We start from the raw sequence: 14,059 nt of genomic DNA on the forward strand, positions 1-14,059 counted from the left end.
CACAGAAACGGGCACTCAGCCAAATTATCCTGGAGTCCTAGTGCAACCAGAATGGACATGACTAGAGGCTCATTTTGGGAGGGACAGAGGGGGATGCATTCTACTTTAAATTTCCTTAGTTTTTTCACCACGTGGGAACCTGTGTTGCAAAGAGGTAAGTGTTGGATGGAACGTGAGAGCCCAACCAGACTTTCAGCGCACCTGGCCCCATCTCTCTGGGTCACAGGCAAGGAAACCAAGGCCCACACGGACGTGGGGACTGGACCCAGGTCAGAACGGCACCGGGCTCCCTGCCGGAGACACGCCTCCCCACGCTTGACCAGCGTCCTTAGGCACCTTCACATCACAAAGCTTGTTTGTGCTCTCTCCTTGGAGCCTCACCACCACCCTGAGAAAGTGGGGTGCGGTATGCACACCATTATTGCACATATATATCTCTTATGACTCCTTTTACACGAAGCGTCCAGAATGGGCAGATCCACAGAGACAGAAAGTAGACAGGTCGTTGCCTAGGAACTCAGGGAGGAGAAATAAGTGATGACAGACAATGGGAGGTTTTTCCACCGTGTCACCATCCCCTTGGTGCCTGTGGCTTCATCACAGACATAACTGACAGGCTCTAAAGACAAATATGGTCTAAACTCAAAACACTGGAACCTGTTTTCATAAAGAATGCTCTCTTCCCACATCGGCAACACAGTCTGCCTGCCTCAGGGAGAGCGCGTAGTCATTCAACGCCCCAGGTAAATGCGTGTGCTGCCTGTGAGTAAACAGGAATAGCACACCTTTCATGCCCCACACGCAGAGAGAGAGAGAGAGAGAGAGAGAGGAGAACGGGAACTAAGAGGTACCAAGTGACGTACAGCTGCTGCCACGCAGTCACCTGCACAAGCTCTGAGCCAGGTTCTTTACCTAGAGCACTCCGTTTTAACCTCCCAATAACCCAGGAGACCCATACGCATACACAAAGACATACACGTGCATACATGTGCGTTATGTGCTCAGGGGTGTGTGTGTGCGGTACGTGTGTACACATGTGTAGACTGCATGGGTGGATGTGTGTGCATATGTGTGTATATATACGTGTGTGTGTGTGTGTGTGTGTGTACAAAGCTGATATACTGTTTAATATACATTTTATATAGAAGGCTACCAAGCCTCAGAAAGGACAAGTGACTTGTCCAGCACCACACAGCCTGTGCAGATACTGGAGACAACACCTGAATCCAGGTATCCAACCCCAAAGCGCAGGCTCTTACCTACCCACGAAACCCAAAACACCCTGACTTCACCCTTGGTAACAAACTGCTGGAGCGTTAGTGATTTTTAGGCCAGAAAACGGAGGCGGCGCATCAAGTTTCTGAAGCCTCATGGTGCGCAGTCTGTGGCCTAGAAAGGAATGCAGTTAAAGCAGAACCACACCTTGGGGCCAGGTGCGCCTCCTTTATAACTTGGAGAGTCTCAAATCACTCTCAGGTGTCAGCCTCTCAAGTTAGAGTAGCATTTGCTAAAATAAACATTCACTCGTGTCACATGTTCAACACCCACCAGAGAATTAAACACATTTTGCCACCATGAATATTAACAGCACCTTGAATTAACATATCACTTTTTTTAAAAGTGCTTTACAGACATTCTTCCATAGACTTTCCAAGAAACAGCACAGTAATACGACAACAGTGGTCATCAGGTTTACTGTGCTCTCACTATGACCCGAACACCGTACTTAGCACTTGACAGGCATCATCTAACTCACTCTCTCAACAGCTTTTAGTGGCGGCTATTCTTATTATCATCCCTGTTATTAAGGGTTCTTTAAAACGTCATTTAAGAAACCCTTGCTTTACTCCTATTCTGCAGACTTTCTCCGATGCTTAAAAATCGGCATAGAAAAGCAAATTTATTCAATGTAATCTTTTTTCCAACATATGTGAGGCTGTCCCTGTGACCCCTGGGATGGAGGCCTTTGTAAAGTGGAGGGCCTGCTTCGTGAGAAGGACCTCCCCATTTTCCAGGGAAGACGCGCACACACTGGGCTCTCGGGGAGCACGGGCGCCTCCGTATGCATCACTGTGAGGAAGCAGGGAGCACCCAGGGGAGACGGGGCTGCCGCTCGGGCGCACTACTTACCAGCTCTGTGTGAACTTTAAGATGTGCCTGCAGCTTATATTTATCTGGAGTCGAGTAGTCACAGCCGTCAGTGGGACACTTCAGCAAGATGTTACTGTGTTTCTGAATTACATGGCGTTTAAGGCAGTTTTTGGTGATGGAAGAATAATGACACTGGGAGCAATAATACAGATGTTCCCGGGTGTGGGTGCGGACATGCATGTCAAAATGCACTTGGTACCAAAAAAGTTTGCCTAAAAAAATATTTTCACATGAGAACAAGGAAGTTTCTTTTATCCTGAAGTTGATTTCTTTTAATCAGTATTATTTTTTAACTACTATATTTCTCTCCCTCTCATGCTTGTCCGGGTCACCCTTCACACTTTGCACCACATCTCTGGCTGGACATGACTTTTCAAAGGTGGCAGGTGGCAAATATTAAGGGTGCTACTACTTCTGCATGATGTCACAGCTGGGAGAGGAGGAAACGGATGTTTATCGAGGACCAATTAGGTGCCAACTACCTTTATGCACACGCGTGAAATCAACGAGGCTCTAAACTCTGCTGACACCTGGGCCATCTACATCCTGTCCTGCCAGCTCTCCACGAGACCAGAGGCCACGCTTTCACGGCAAGCTGGGAGGGTTGCATTTGGGGTCTCCCTACAAAGAGCTGCAGCCACTTCTGTGATCTCTCTGCTCATCTAGGACATGGCCACAGCTTAAAGCTCGACTTTAAACTTGTCACGTGCCACAAGAAAGGTGCTTCTTGGCTAAGGTTCTGGCAGAGGCCGTGGGCTAAGCGTCCGCCTGCACGCCTGACGGAGCCAGCACGGTTAGCTGTCCGCCATGCTGGCTGCCTTCACAGGCTTCCCGTGCTGAACTGCACGCACCACTGTGCACATCGCTATCTACGAATGACGGCTAGCTCTCTTAGAAGGCGTTCTGTGCAAAGAGACACGAGCTCAACTCAAACACCAGGTGACCCACAGCCAGGCGGGGACGGGAGGGGCTGCTGGGAAGACAGCCCCCAGCCTCGCGCCCCGACGCCCCCCTTACCACAGTATTCGCACTCCAGGTCGCCATACACCTTCCGGATCCTCTCGCACAGGCCGGTATTCATGCGCCTCTTCTGTAAACTGTCCAGGATCTTCATGAACGCAGTGATGCCCGCCCGGTGCTCGGGGAGGGGCGTGCAAGAGTCAGGCCGGCACAGGGCCGCGTCCCTCCCACCAGCTCCCGGAGGAGGGTCTGAGGCCTCGGCTGGGTTTGCCCTGAGACCCCTACCGGGATCTGGGCCATCGGATGGGAGGGCAGCCACTTGCTGCCCTTCAGCTGGGGGGTTCTTGGCGCCCTGGGCTTCCGGGTTTGCTGCGGCGCCTTTGGCCTTGGACAGCAGTGGTGCGACGTCCTGGCCCTGAGCTGGACTGGAGCCTCCCTGCTGGGTGTGCAAGGTCTTCTCCGGAGCAGCCAGAGCCTCGGCAGAGGAGGGATCACTCTTCAACAGGAACTCATCGGAAACCACCGCGTGCCGACAAAGGTCGGAGGACACCGCAGAGGCCGCCAGCTCGCAGGGTGCTGGGGCGGCGCTGTCTGCCTGGGCGGCGGCCGAGCACACAGGCACGGCGGGCACCTCTGTTGGGGCCTCGGACCCCTCCTCGGGACGAGCGTCCCCAGCGCCGGCCGCCTCCTTGGGTGCGTTCACCCCCTGGAACACAAACTCCTCTTCCGCCAGCTGCAGCTGCCCGCCCAGGGCCTCCTGCTGGATGTCCCCGCCGGGCCCCAGGAGGCAGAAGCTCTGGTTGATGGAGCTGGTGAAGACCAGGGTCTCCTGGGCGGCCCCGTGCGCCTCCTTGATGTGGGCGCGCAGGCGGATGGAACTGACGAACTTCTTGAGGCAGAGGGCGCAGACGTACACGAACGGGTGCTTCCTGACGTGCAGCTCCAGCGCCTGGTACTTGGTGGCCCCGTGGCCGCAGAGCTCGCAGGCGAAGGGCCACTTGTCACCGTGGACCAGCATGTGGCGGTCGCGGTCCAGCTCGTTCTTGAACTTGCGCTCGCAGATGTGGCAGTCGTAGAGCAGCTGCCGCTTGCCCTCCCTGGTCATCAGGCAGAGCTCGTCCAGGGCCTCCTGGACCTTCTTGTCCTGCGGGTCGTGCGCGTCGCGGATGTGCTTGATGAGGTTCTTGACATCCGAGTACTTCTTCTTGCAGAAGCGGCAGTGCTGCTTGATCTTCTTGTGCACCCGCTCCACGTGCACCTTGAGGTGGCCCTTGCTCAGGCAGGTGAAGGAACAGCAGTCGCAGGCGAACTTCTCGCCCGTGTGCTTGCGCAGGTGCACGTTGAGGTTGGCCTTGATGGCGCTGGCGTAGCTGCACTGGGAGCACTTGTACGGCTTCTCGTTGGTGTGGATCCGCAGGTGGGCCTGCAGCGAGTGCTTGAACTTGAAGACCTTGTTGCAGTACTCACAGGTGAAGATCTTGAGCTGGGTGGGCCCGAGCCTAGAAACAGAAGACAGCACCATTACGGGTGGAGATCCGGCACCTTCCTGATGACCCCTACTTCCTTCCAGCTGCCGAACACCGAAGGCTTAAAAGTGAGCTAAAAGGGGCTGAGGACGGACGCATGCATTCATTCATCAACAAACAGGACGGGGAGACGTAGAGCGGACCAGGCGCACACGGAGAGGAAGACCGGGCCCCTGCTGCCCTGGCGCTGGGAGACAGGAGACAGGTCTGCACACGGCTGCAGGACAGTGTGCGAGTGGCGACAGGTGCACGTGCGGGCAAAAGAGAAGGAGCCCTCTAACACAGATGAAGGTAGTTGGGCAGAGGAGATGCCTGAGTTGAGGGATGCAGAATAAGGAAGAGGGAGGCAAGAGAAGGCAGAGGGATGTGTCATTTGCTAGGCACACGGCAGCCAGTGGTGCTCCAAAGCTGACCCGGACGAATTCCGAGGTATTCTAACAGGACCAGTCTTAATGGAATGAACTCAGTCTGCTCCGTGAAACTAGATACGACCTGCTTGGGTTTGTTCAATAGTTTTGATCATCCAGATTTGCCTATTCATTCCATCAACTGTCAGGGTAACACTCTTTCTCTCTGCTGCAAGTTTCCACGTGAGGGCCACTCTTTCATGAAAGAGCCCTGGCCTTTTTCCACATCCTCACTTCTCCCCAGGAAAAGGGAACTGGCGTATCTGAGCGGGGACTTTAGAACAGGACCAAGCCTCCACAGCCGTGCTCACTCCTGCCTTTCTGGTAAGAAGGCGTCTGCCTGTGGACAGCACGTGACACGGTAGGCGCTTAGCCAGGAGAGTCTGGCAGCGGCAGTCAAGGACCGAGGTGGGGGGAGGCAGACGTGCAGGACCGCCAGCGGGAGCTCAGTGTGACCTGCCCCAGGCTCCCTTCTCCCATGGCTCCATCAGTCATGGGCCTGACGTGTGAGCCCCCGTCTTCTTCCTCCTCCAGCATGTCTGGTTCAGAACTCAGACAGGGAAAATAAGGTTGTTCAACTGCCATTTGTTAAACTCAGACATCATTAATTAATAAGTGATTGCCATTTTATTACCACTCACCTGTGCGTTTCGAGCACTGTGTTAGATTTTGTGTATGCGATAGAGAATGAAAGCCTGGTCTGCCTCACGGGTCCTTTCTCTCTCAATACGGCGACATGGATGCCGAATGAGATGGTAATAGTAATCACGGCTAACAATTACTGAGTACTTACAATACTCAAAACTCTTTGCTAAGTATTTAATTTCAACCCTATCATTATGCCCATTTTACAGGTGAGAAAACTGAGTATAACCCAAGGTCATACAGTTAGTAAGTGGTGAAGCCAGGATTTGAACCCAAGCAGACTAGAACCTGCACATTCTTCCACATCCTCCTACTGCCTGGAAACACTGTGAACACCAACCCCCCTTGCCGGTGGGACCATACACGCGGACCTCCTGTGAGGCGGGTGAGGCTTCCTCTCTCCATAACTGCTCCCTCGGGATTCTGCCTAGGTTATCCAGGTAGGTCCTCAGAAACACTGACGATCATTTAGTGCCATTAATCAGACACCATTAAGCTGTACCCACTGTAACTGTAAAGTCTATATTTATGGAACTATCCATACAACTGTGTTTGACCAACACAGGTTACCTTATGTTTTAAATGAAAAATATTTAAGCAGACTGCGGTCCATAAACACCAGAGGGTAGAAGTCCCATGCTGTAATTAAAACATTCAAATCTGAAACGCAATACTATGCCTGCATGCTAAACCCAAGGCTAATTTAAGGAAACTAATTTGGACCTTTCTTAAATGGCAAAGATACCCAGAAGGTGATCATTTTACTGGAGGAAGAAACTCTGGTTTCACAGCATTAATTAAACAAGTCACAGTATTTCCTTCTCTAATGCAAGGTCTAAATGGTCTTAGGAGCAGCTCTGACTCTGATTTTTTCGTACTATTATCCGAATACCTGGTCAAGCCCTCAGTGCTGCCTCCCACCAAGGGTGATGAATCGGAAGAAGTGGCCAAGCCGCCGGCACCAGGCTCTCAAGCACAAGCCTGCACCCGTGGGCTGATGCACAGAGCTGCAACGTCGGGTGATTCCTACCACATTATTTCACTCCGAATGTCCCCTATTCATTGAGAGAGGCACTCTCTCCCACTGCATTTTAGAAAGCATTCAGCCAGAGCTTTAAAAGATCAGACCCCTTGATCCAGTTATTCCACTGCTGGGAATCTAGCGAAAGAAAGAATACGAAATTCAAGCAAAGGTGCTCATTGCATGAGTTTTCACAATAGTTTAAGAGTAGAAGCTGCTTGAAGGTTCCAACGTAGGGAACTAGTTTGGACATTTCTTTTTTTTTTAAACTCACTCATTCATTCATTCATTCTTTCAAAAAAGTATTCCAGGCACTGGGGACACAATGGGGACAAAAACAAACACAACTCATGCTCCCTTGTAGTGCACCTTCTATAGTAAGTGGTGGGCCAGCCTGGTAACCATATAAATGAGCAGATAAGGACCACCAGCTCCCTGTGATGGAAAAAGGCAGGATGCTCTAGGAGCCCAGGTCAAGGCGGACTGATCTGTCTGGGGGACAGGGAAGGCCACCCTGAAGACTGGACATTTGAGCAGACAGCTGAAATATGAACAGGAGTTAACCAAGTGAGGGGGAGGGGAGGCATCCAGTATGAGGAAGAGGCACGTGCAGGAGAGATCAAGGAAATAAAAAGGACCCGGATGGCTGGAGCAGATGCTGGAGCCCAGAGAACCAGAGGGAGCACAGGAGGGGGACCAGGCTGGAGAGGTGGCAGCCGTGGAAGACCCTGTAGGCCAAGTTCTCCTAACAGCAATGTGAAGCCTTAAAGGGTACAATCAAATGGGCATTTTACAAAGAGCTCACTGGCTGCAATGTGGAAAGCTGAGTCGTGGATCACGATACTACAACATGTCACTACAAAACAGAGTTTGTGAATAATTTGAGTAACAAAGGAAAGTAAGTATAATGGGATTAAGTATTAAAAGCAGGATACAAAACTGCACATAAAATATAAACTCGAGGGCTTCCCTGGTGGCGCAGTGGTTGAGAGTCTGCCTGCCGATGCAGGGGACACGGGTTCGTGCCCCAGTCCGGGAAGATCCCACGTGCCACGGAGCGGCTGGGCCCGTGAGCCATGGCCGCTGAGCCTGCGCGTCTGGAGCCTGTGCTCCGCAACGGGAGAAGCCACAATAGTGAGAGGCCCGCGTACCGCAAAAAAAAAAAAACAAAAAAAACCAAATATAAACCCAATTTTATAAAATATATGGGCTGAAAAAAGGCTGGAAGGAAATAACATTAAAAATATTAACTGCTTATCTTAGGGAACATTAAAAATATTAACAGTGCTTATCCTAGGGTAGTGAGATTACAAATAATTTTTTTCCTTATAGATTTCCGGACTTTCGTCACACGAAAAGCCTCTTTCGTAACTGTTTTACAATTTAGACTATAAAATATTAATAGAATGCTTGACAACAGGAATACAGCCTCAATCTACTGATTAAATACTGAGTATATTTACCTGTAACTAGATTAGCATTGAACTGAAACCCTCCCCAACAGACCTTGAAATATCATGAAGATAATTAACTAAGGTCTACAGATCAACCTGCGTTGAGACAAGAAAGATCCTCAAAATTAATTCCATTTCAGTGTTGCCAAAGGAGTGCATATTTTTCCAGCTTTATCGATTAATTCAGTTGCTCACATTTGCAAGAAGAGAGGAGTGAGGCTACAGATGAATGAAGCACCCAGATGACATGATGTTATAATTCAACAAGAGCACTTTCCACATATGGTATCATTTATTCCCACCACTAAACTAAGTCAGATTCTACTGGACAGTCTTGTGGCCGGTGTAAGAGAGGCTCAGAGGCAAAAGCATTTGTGTCCATTCACAGCAGAGCCTCATCCAGGCAATGGCCATGTCTGTCCTAATCTCTCTCACATCCCCAGTGCCTGGCACATAGAAGGTGTTTAATCTGTTGGGCTGAAGTCCAGTAGAAGGGCCTAGAGCCAACCCAGGTCTGCCTAGAGCTTACGCTCTCATCAAGAACACCTCACTTCCCCCTCTTCCAGAAACAGAGGGAGCCCACTTGCACTGGCATTTTGTCTTTCCCCTCAGCTGGGGAAATGTGTACAGAACTCAGGTGATGAGAGTTTGCTGATCTACGTCAGCAGGTACGTATCACAGCTGAGCTGGTGACCATGGGGAGGGTGGGGGGACATGCAGGCTAGTCCCCTCTGGGACATCGACTCACCCAATGTATTTGGAGGACAGTTTTCAGTGTCGATTCAAGTTTTAAGCACTCGTATCCTTTAAGAGGGCAATTTCAATTCTAGCAATTTATCTCACAGGAAGTCTTGAAGAAGTATTGAAAGAGGGAGGAACCAAAACCTTGTCCGTCAAGCAAAAACTGGCTATAGATAAACTAGTGCATCTACATGACAGCAAACACACTTAAAAAAAATATGTACTGAAAAGGAAAAAGTCAAGGTGTGGTAAGTTTAAAAAAATAGGTTGATAACAGTGCCTTTGGTATTTTATGCTAGGAAAAAAAATAACAAAATTAAAGTGCTATATTTTAGTATATCATGAAAAACTTATGGTGGCCTGTGAACCACGATGTCTATAGTAGTGACCACGACCAGAAGAGGCGCTATGGGTTACTGTAACTGCACATCACACGGCTGTTGGAACCTTCTACAGGATGCTTATGCTACTTTTGAAAGTAGGGGGGAAAGAGAGATTTTCTTTTCCATTATAAATTGTGGAGCTATGAAAATCAGCTAATTTACTAAGTAAGGCCTTGTTCACACCTCTTTTTATTCAGATGAAGCATACATCTGCCTTAAGCAGAACGCTCCACCTTCCTTAAGCCGAGGCGCTGCGTTTCCCAAGCAAGTTGCTGATCTGCCGCGCATCGCACAGAGGCTGCTTGGGCTCAGCCAGCACTCTAGGGCCGTAATGGAGGGGCTAGTTCTCAGGTTCAGTCAAGAAACCGAAACCCTTCATAGATGGGTTTGCACACAGCGTCCTGATAAGCTAACACGCCCATCTCTCGCCCTCTGCAGCGGTGGCTGGAGTCGCACAGAACAGAACGCTTTACCTGCTCGACTTCATGGGCTGCTCATAGGGTGTCTGCTGGATGGCGTACTCCTGGTACCCTCTCCGGGGCGCCAGGTCGGCCACCGCGGCCTCGGGGTCTGCGGCTCCTGCTTCCGGGGGCCCAGCCTCCACCGGAACAATCTTGGTAGCACCTGAGATGGAGGCATAACGCACCACGTATTAAAGAGGCGCCGTGAGGGCCCTGACCACCCCCCTGCCCCCAGAGCAGGAGACGGAGCCTGGGAAGCGTATTTCTTTACTGTGTGGCACCCATGCAAGGGACTAGTTTTCCTTCAGTTCACACCTTTAACTTGTGTGTTTGTATACGTGTACGCATGTGTGTGTAAGTGTGTGTGTGTGTGTGTGTGTGTGTGTGTGTGTGTGTGTACATGTGTATGTTTGGGGGGAAAGGGCAAGTTTTCCAATAATCATAACCTTCTTCTGAGATACATTTTCACTTGATCTCCTTATTAAAAAACAAAAAACTAGATCCATATACACATATATGCTTCCTGCAAGATTTCACATAGATCCACATGTGTTAAACTTTACGCAAATGTAAAACAGCATCAAGACAGAATGGAGCAGTGGAATCAACTGTGAACAGGAATCTAAGCTGCCTGGGATCTGGTCCCAAATATGACATCACCCTCCCGCCTCCAGACCTCTGTGTCCACCCTGTGAAATGAAAGGTCTGGAGTGGAAAACTCAAAGGTTACCTTTATTCGTGCAAGTCCAGGATGTGAAACGATCAAAGACCATTTACAGCAGCGTGTGTGCACAAGGGTACATGCACACGCACGTTATATATCAAGTGCACTAAAGAAAAGGCTCCACTCTACCTCTCGTTTCTGGAATAGCAAAGGAAATTAACCACTTTTTACCCCCCCCTTACAGAAATCTCAGAATACTACCATCAATTCTTAAGAAATCATTATAGAAATTTTCTCTAGAGACAGCTAAACACAGGAAGCTCTCTCCTGGCATTTCCATTTCCCGGAATAACACTTCTCTGAAGTAGGGTGGGGCAGACAAAGTGACCTTCCAGAAACAACTTCTAGTCACATAATCTTATACAGCTTTTTCTCTGCTGATTACCTTACCCTGCACTGAAGTATCAAGAGGCATTTATTCAGCCTTTTCATTTTAAATAGTGAGTTATCAATACTATTAGCACTGAAAAAAGATGTTTAAAAAGGCTCTAGCTGTCCTCAACATCCTAAACTTGATTTTTCAAAATTTTATTTAACAGCTATCACCTCAAATGGATAGGAAAAAACCCATTATTATACTTTGGAATCTACTATCATAAACTGCTTTTTGTCTAAAGTATCCTTTCCTGGAAGAGACCTTTTTTAAAAAGGGTAGTATAAGAAATCCACTGGCTATTTTATGTTTAAGGAAGAGGAGACAGGAATTTCTAGTATCATAAAATATATGATGAACCCACTAAAAAATGCAAAAAAAGAAAAAAAAGTGAGGTGGAGGGTTTTGGAGAAGCCGCCAACCTCCATGTGGTGCGAGTGGTCTTACACGTAGGATGGGGCGGTAAGGGCGGGGAGGACATCCAGGAGAGGGGCTGGTGAGGGGGCAAAGAAAAAGACACTCTCCTTGGCCACTGCTCCTGTGAGCGGCCACTCAAACGACAAGGACAGGTCGTGGCTGCAGAGGTGGCGGAGGCAGCAGCAGGGGCAGCCCTCACTCCCTCTCCTCTGGACACGCTCGTCCACCACAGCCCTGGGCAGTGACAGGTCAGCCATCATCCCAAGGTACTGGGTAATTCAGTGGAGAGCCCGACAGTGAGGAAGCCGCTCAGGATCACAGCCCCAGCTGCCTGGCTGCCTGCGGCACAGCCCCACCCACAGAGTCCCATTCTGTCCCCTCCCGCTTGCTTTGCTCACCTGGAATCACTTCATGAGCCGTTAAAACCACACTTATGATGGGCTTCTTGGCTCCGGAGATCTGCGCGGCCTCTTTTCCCGAGCAGACCTTCTGGACTTTCTCCACTCTCTGAGTCCGCAGTCTCTTCGGGGCCTTTTCTCGATCATCTTCCTTATACTTCTTCTCCAGTTCAAGGTCAGATTCGTTACCTAAGGAGCAAATACCAAGATGCATAGAATATCCTCCTATGTCAGTGATGGAGTCAGGGAGTGCACACAACCCCAACCCTTTTACGGGACGACAGTAAAGGAAACATACACGTGTGATACAGACACTGGTCCACGGTGCCATGCAGGCCCCTTTACCACTTCGGGCAGCATCTTTGCTTCTTCAGTCTTTCACGTGATTCAATAAATATCATCCCCCGCCACAGGCCACCACATGGGCACGGAGGATACAGCTGACAGGGCAGGCGGAGCCACTCATCTTGTTGTCATGAAGCCAACCAGCCCACAGTGTCATCTATCATCAATCAACACTGCGGAGAAGACATGGTCTTCTTTAGATATACAGCCTAAGAAGTTGTTCAGTTACTCATCTTCCAGTTAGTAGGTGCCTTCCATGTGCCAGGCACGGTGGATATAAAGGCTGACAAGGTTTTGTTATACAGCAGAAACTAACACACCATTGTAAAGCAATTATACTCCAATAAAGATGTTTAAAGAAAAAAAACAAGCTTAGCTACAAAATAAATAAATAAATAAAAGTAACCTAAAGAAGACTGACAGGGCACAGACCCAGACCCTGCTCTAGAAAGCCCTGCAGCCTGAGGGGTAAGAAACACTTCATATCAAAGTGAAGCATAAAGGAGTGCGTGCTATTCCCAATTCCTAAGTGAGAAGGAAATACGGGGAAGGAAAGGACAGGAGTTGTCTCCTTCCAAGAATCACAGCCACAAACCTGCAGTAGCCTGCCCAAGAACTACTTCTTCAGAACATTCTAACAAAGAGATAGGACCCACTCGGCACAGCCCTGCGTTAGAGATGAACACGGGGTGGGTGGATGGTCACAGGACAGGCACATGGTGCAGGCTTGGAAAGCACTGGAATAGGGGTTGTCAGGGAGGTGAAGTCAGAACCAGGAAGTAATAAAGCAGAAGCCGGAGAAAAGGGAGAAACCAGAGGGAGACAGCCTGAGGCAACTCAGGAAGCCTGTGCTTCCCGTGATTTAAGTTGTCCACAGCCGGACCCACACAGAAACCCACCGATGGACGCCTGAAGGAAGACAGAAAATGGAGAAGTGCAAGCTCCTAGGACGGCATGCTGGCTGGAGGAAATCTCTCGCAAGACGAGGCCAGGAAAAAACCTGGCTAATGGGGCAGGTGGATTGAAACAAACAATTTTCTGTGTTCTATAAATGAGAGTGTTTTCGCGCTTGTCCCAATCATCCAGGTGCTCGAACATTTTTAGATCTGGTAGAAACAGTCATGGGTTTTTTTTAACTGCTGGAAAAAGGTCTTTAGTCATATAATTAGTGTCAGCACCAAACATGGTAATAGCAAACTGAAAAGAAATATTAGTAAATGAGATCATGATTCAGAGTGTACTCTACAAGGCCAAAGGGAAAAGTCAAGACAGTTACATATATCCACCCCTTGAAGAACACAATGACTCCTAAAAAGCTGAAGAATGGGGCAAAACACGGTATCCCCAAAGTCACTGCCGATGCTTACCTGATGTTCTCCGATTTTTGATCTCCATCGGGTAGTTTTAAGAGATAGGTGTGCATAAATATAGAATATACTGGACGCTATAAAGAGGTAGAAACATACTATAGGACTCCTTGCTTTTAAAAATGACGCTTTACTTTATAAAAGAATTCACCACAGATTACAATTCAATACGTGGATGACACAGCAGGAATAGATAACGTTTACATAAAAAAAAAAAAAAAAAAAAAAAAACAAGAATTAGAGCTTGCCATAAGCTGAATCTGGGTTTACATCATGAATCAACTACAAAAGCCAAGAGCATACACACGATGTCAGCCGGCATGACCACGAAGTAGCTGAAGCGATCGTGGCTACACTCCCCACACTCTGCACTGGATTGACCATGTCTGGACTCAGCTTTACGCATCGTACGTTAAGAATACACTGCAGAACTGGGTGCACGAGGATGGTGGACAGGAGTGGAAGAAGGTCTGGAGGACTGAAACCCGCTAAAGACATGGGAGTTGACCCAGGTGGAGATGAGGAGACTGGATGGGACTCTGGTCTCTCAGCCCAACTATTACCACAGCTCCTATTCGTGTCCTTGCTTCAGCCACCCTGCCCGGTCCCCAGGACAACGAGGAAGCCGCTCCAGCCATTCTGGCAGCGGGAACTCCAGGACCCCAGCGTGGCCAACAGGGTCTGGG

The 14,059-nt window shown here is 49.2% G+C and overlaps 1 protein-coding gene across 2 annotated transcripts in view; it reads right to left on the bottom strand.

Moving 5' to 3' along the window:
- Nucleotides 1–14,059, bottom strand: part of ZFAT (zinc finger and AT-hook domain containing) — a 191,110-nt gene that overhangs the window by 105,410 nt on the left and 71,641 nt on the right. For both annotated transcript variants that reach the window (XM_027132528.1, XM_027132527.1), the window contains exons 4-7: nucleotides 11,662–11,850; nucleotides 9,762–9,912; nucleotides 3,169–4,610; nucleotides 2,131–2,363 (exon numbers count right to left, since the gene is read on the bottom strand). In XM_027132528.1, coding sequence (XP_026988329.1) covers nucleotides 2,131–2,363; nucleotides 3,169–4,610; nucleotides 9,762–9,912; nucleotides 11,662–11,850 — 2,015 coding nt within the window. The remainder of the gene's footprint in view (nucleotides 1–2,130; nucleotides 2,364–3,168; nucleotides 4,611–9,761; nucleotides 9,913–11,661; nucleotides 11,851–14,059) is intronic.

Source organism: Aethalodelphis obliquidens, unplaced genomic scaffold, assembly GCF_003676395.1.
Source record: "Aethalodelphis obliquidens isolate GAN/ISIS:26980383/991018 unplaced genomic scaffold, ASM367639v1 scaffold41, whole genome shotgun sequence".
Lineage (NCBI taxonomy): Eukaryota > Metazoa > Chordata > Mammalia > Artiodactyla > Delphinidae > Aethalodelphis > Aethalodelphis obliquidens.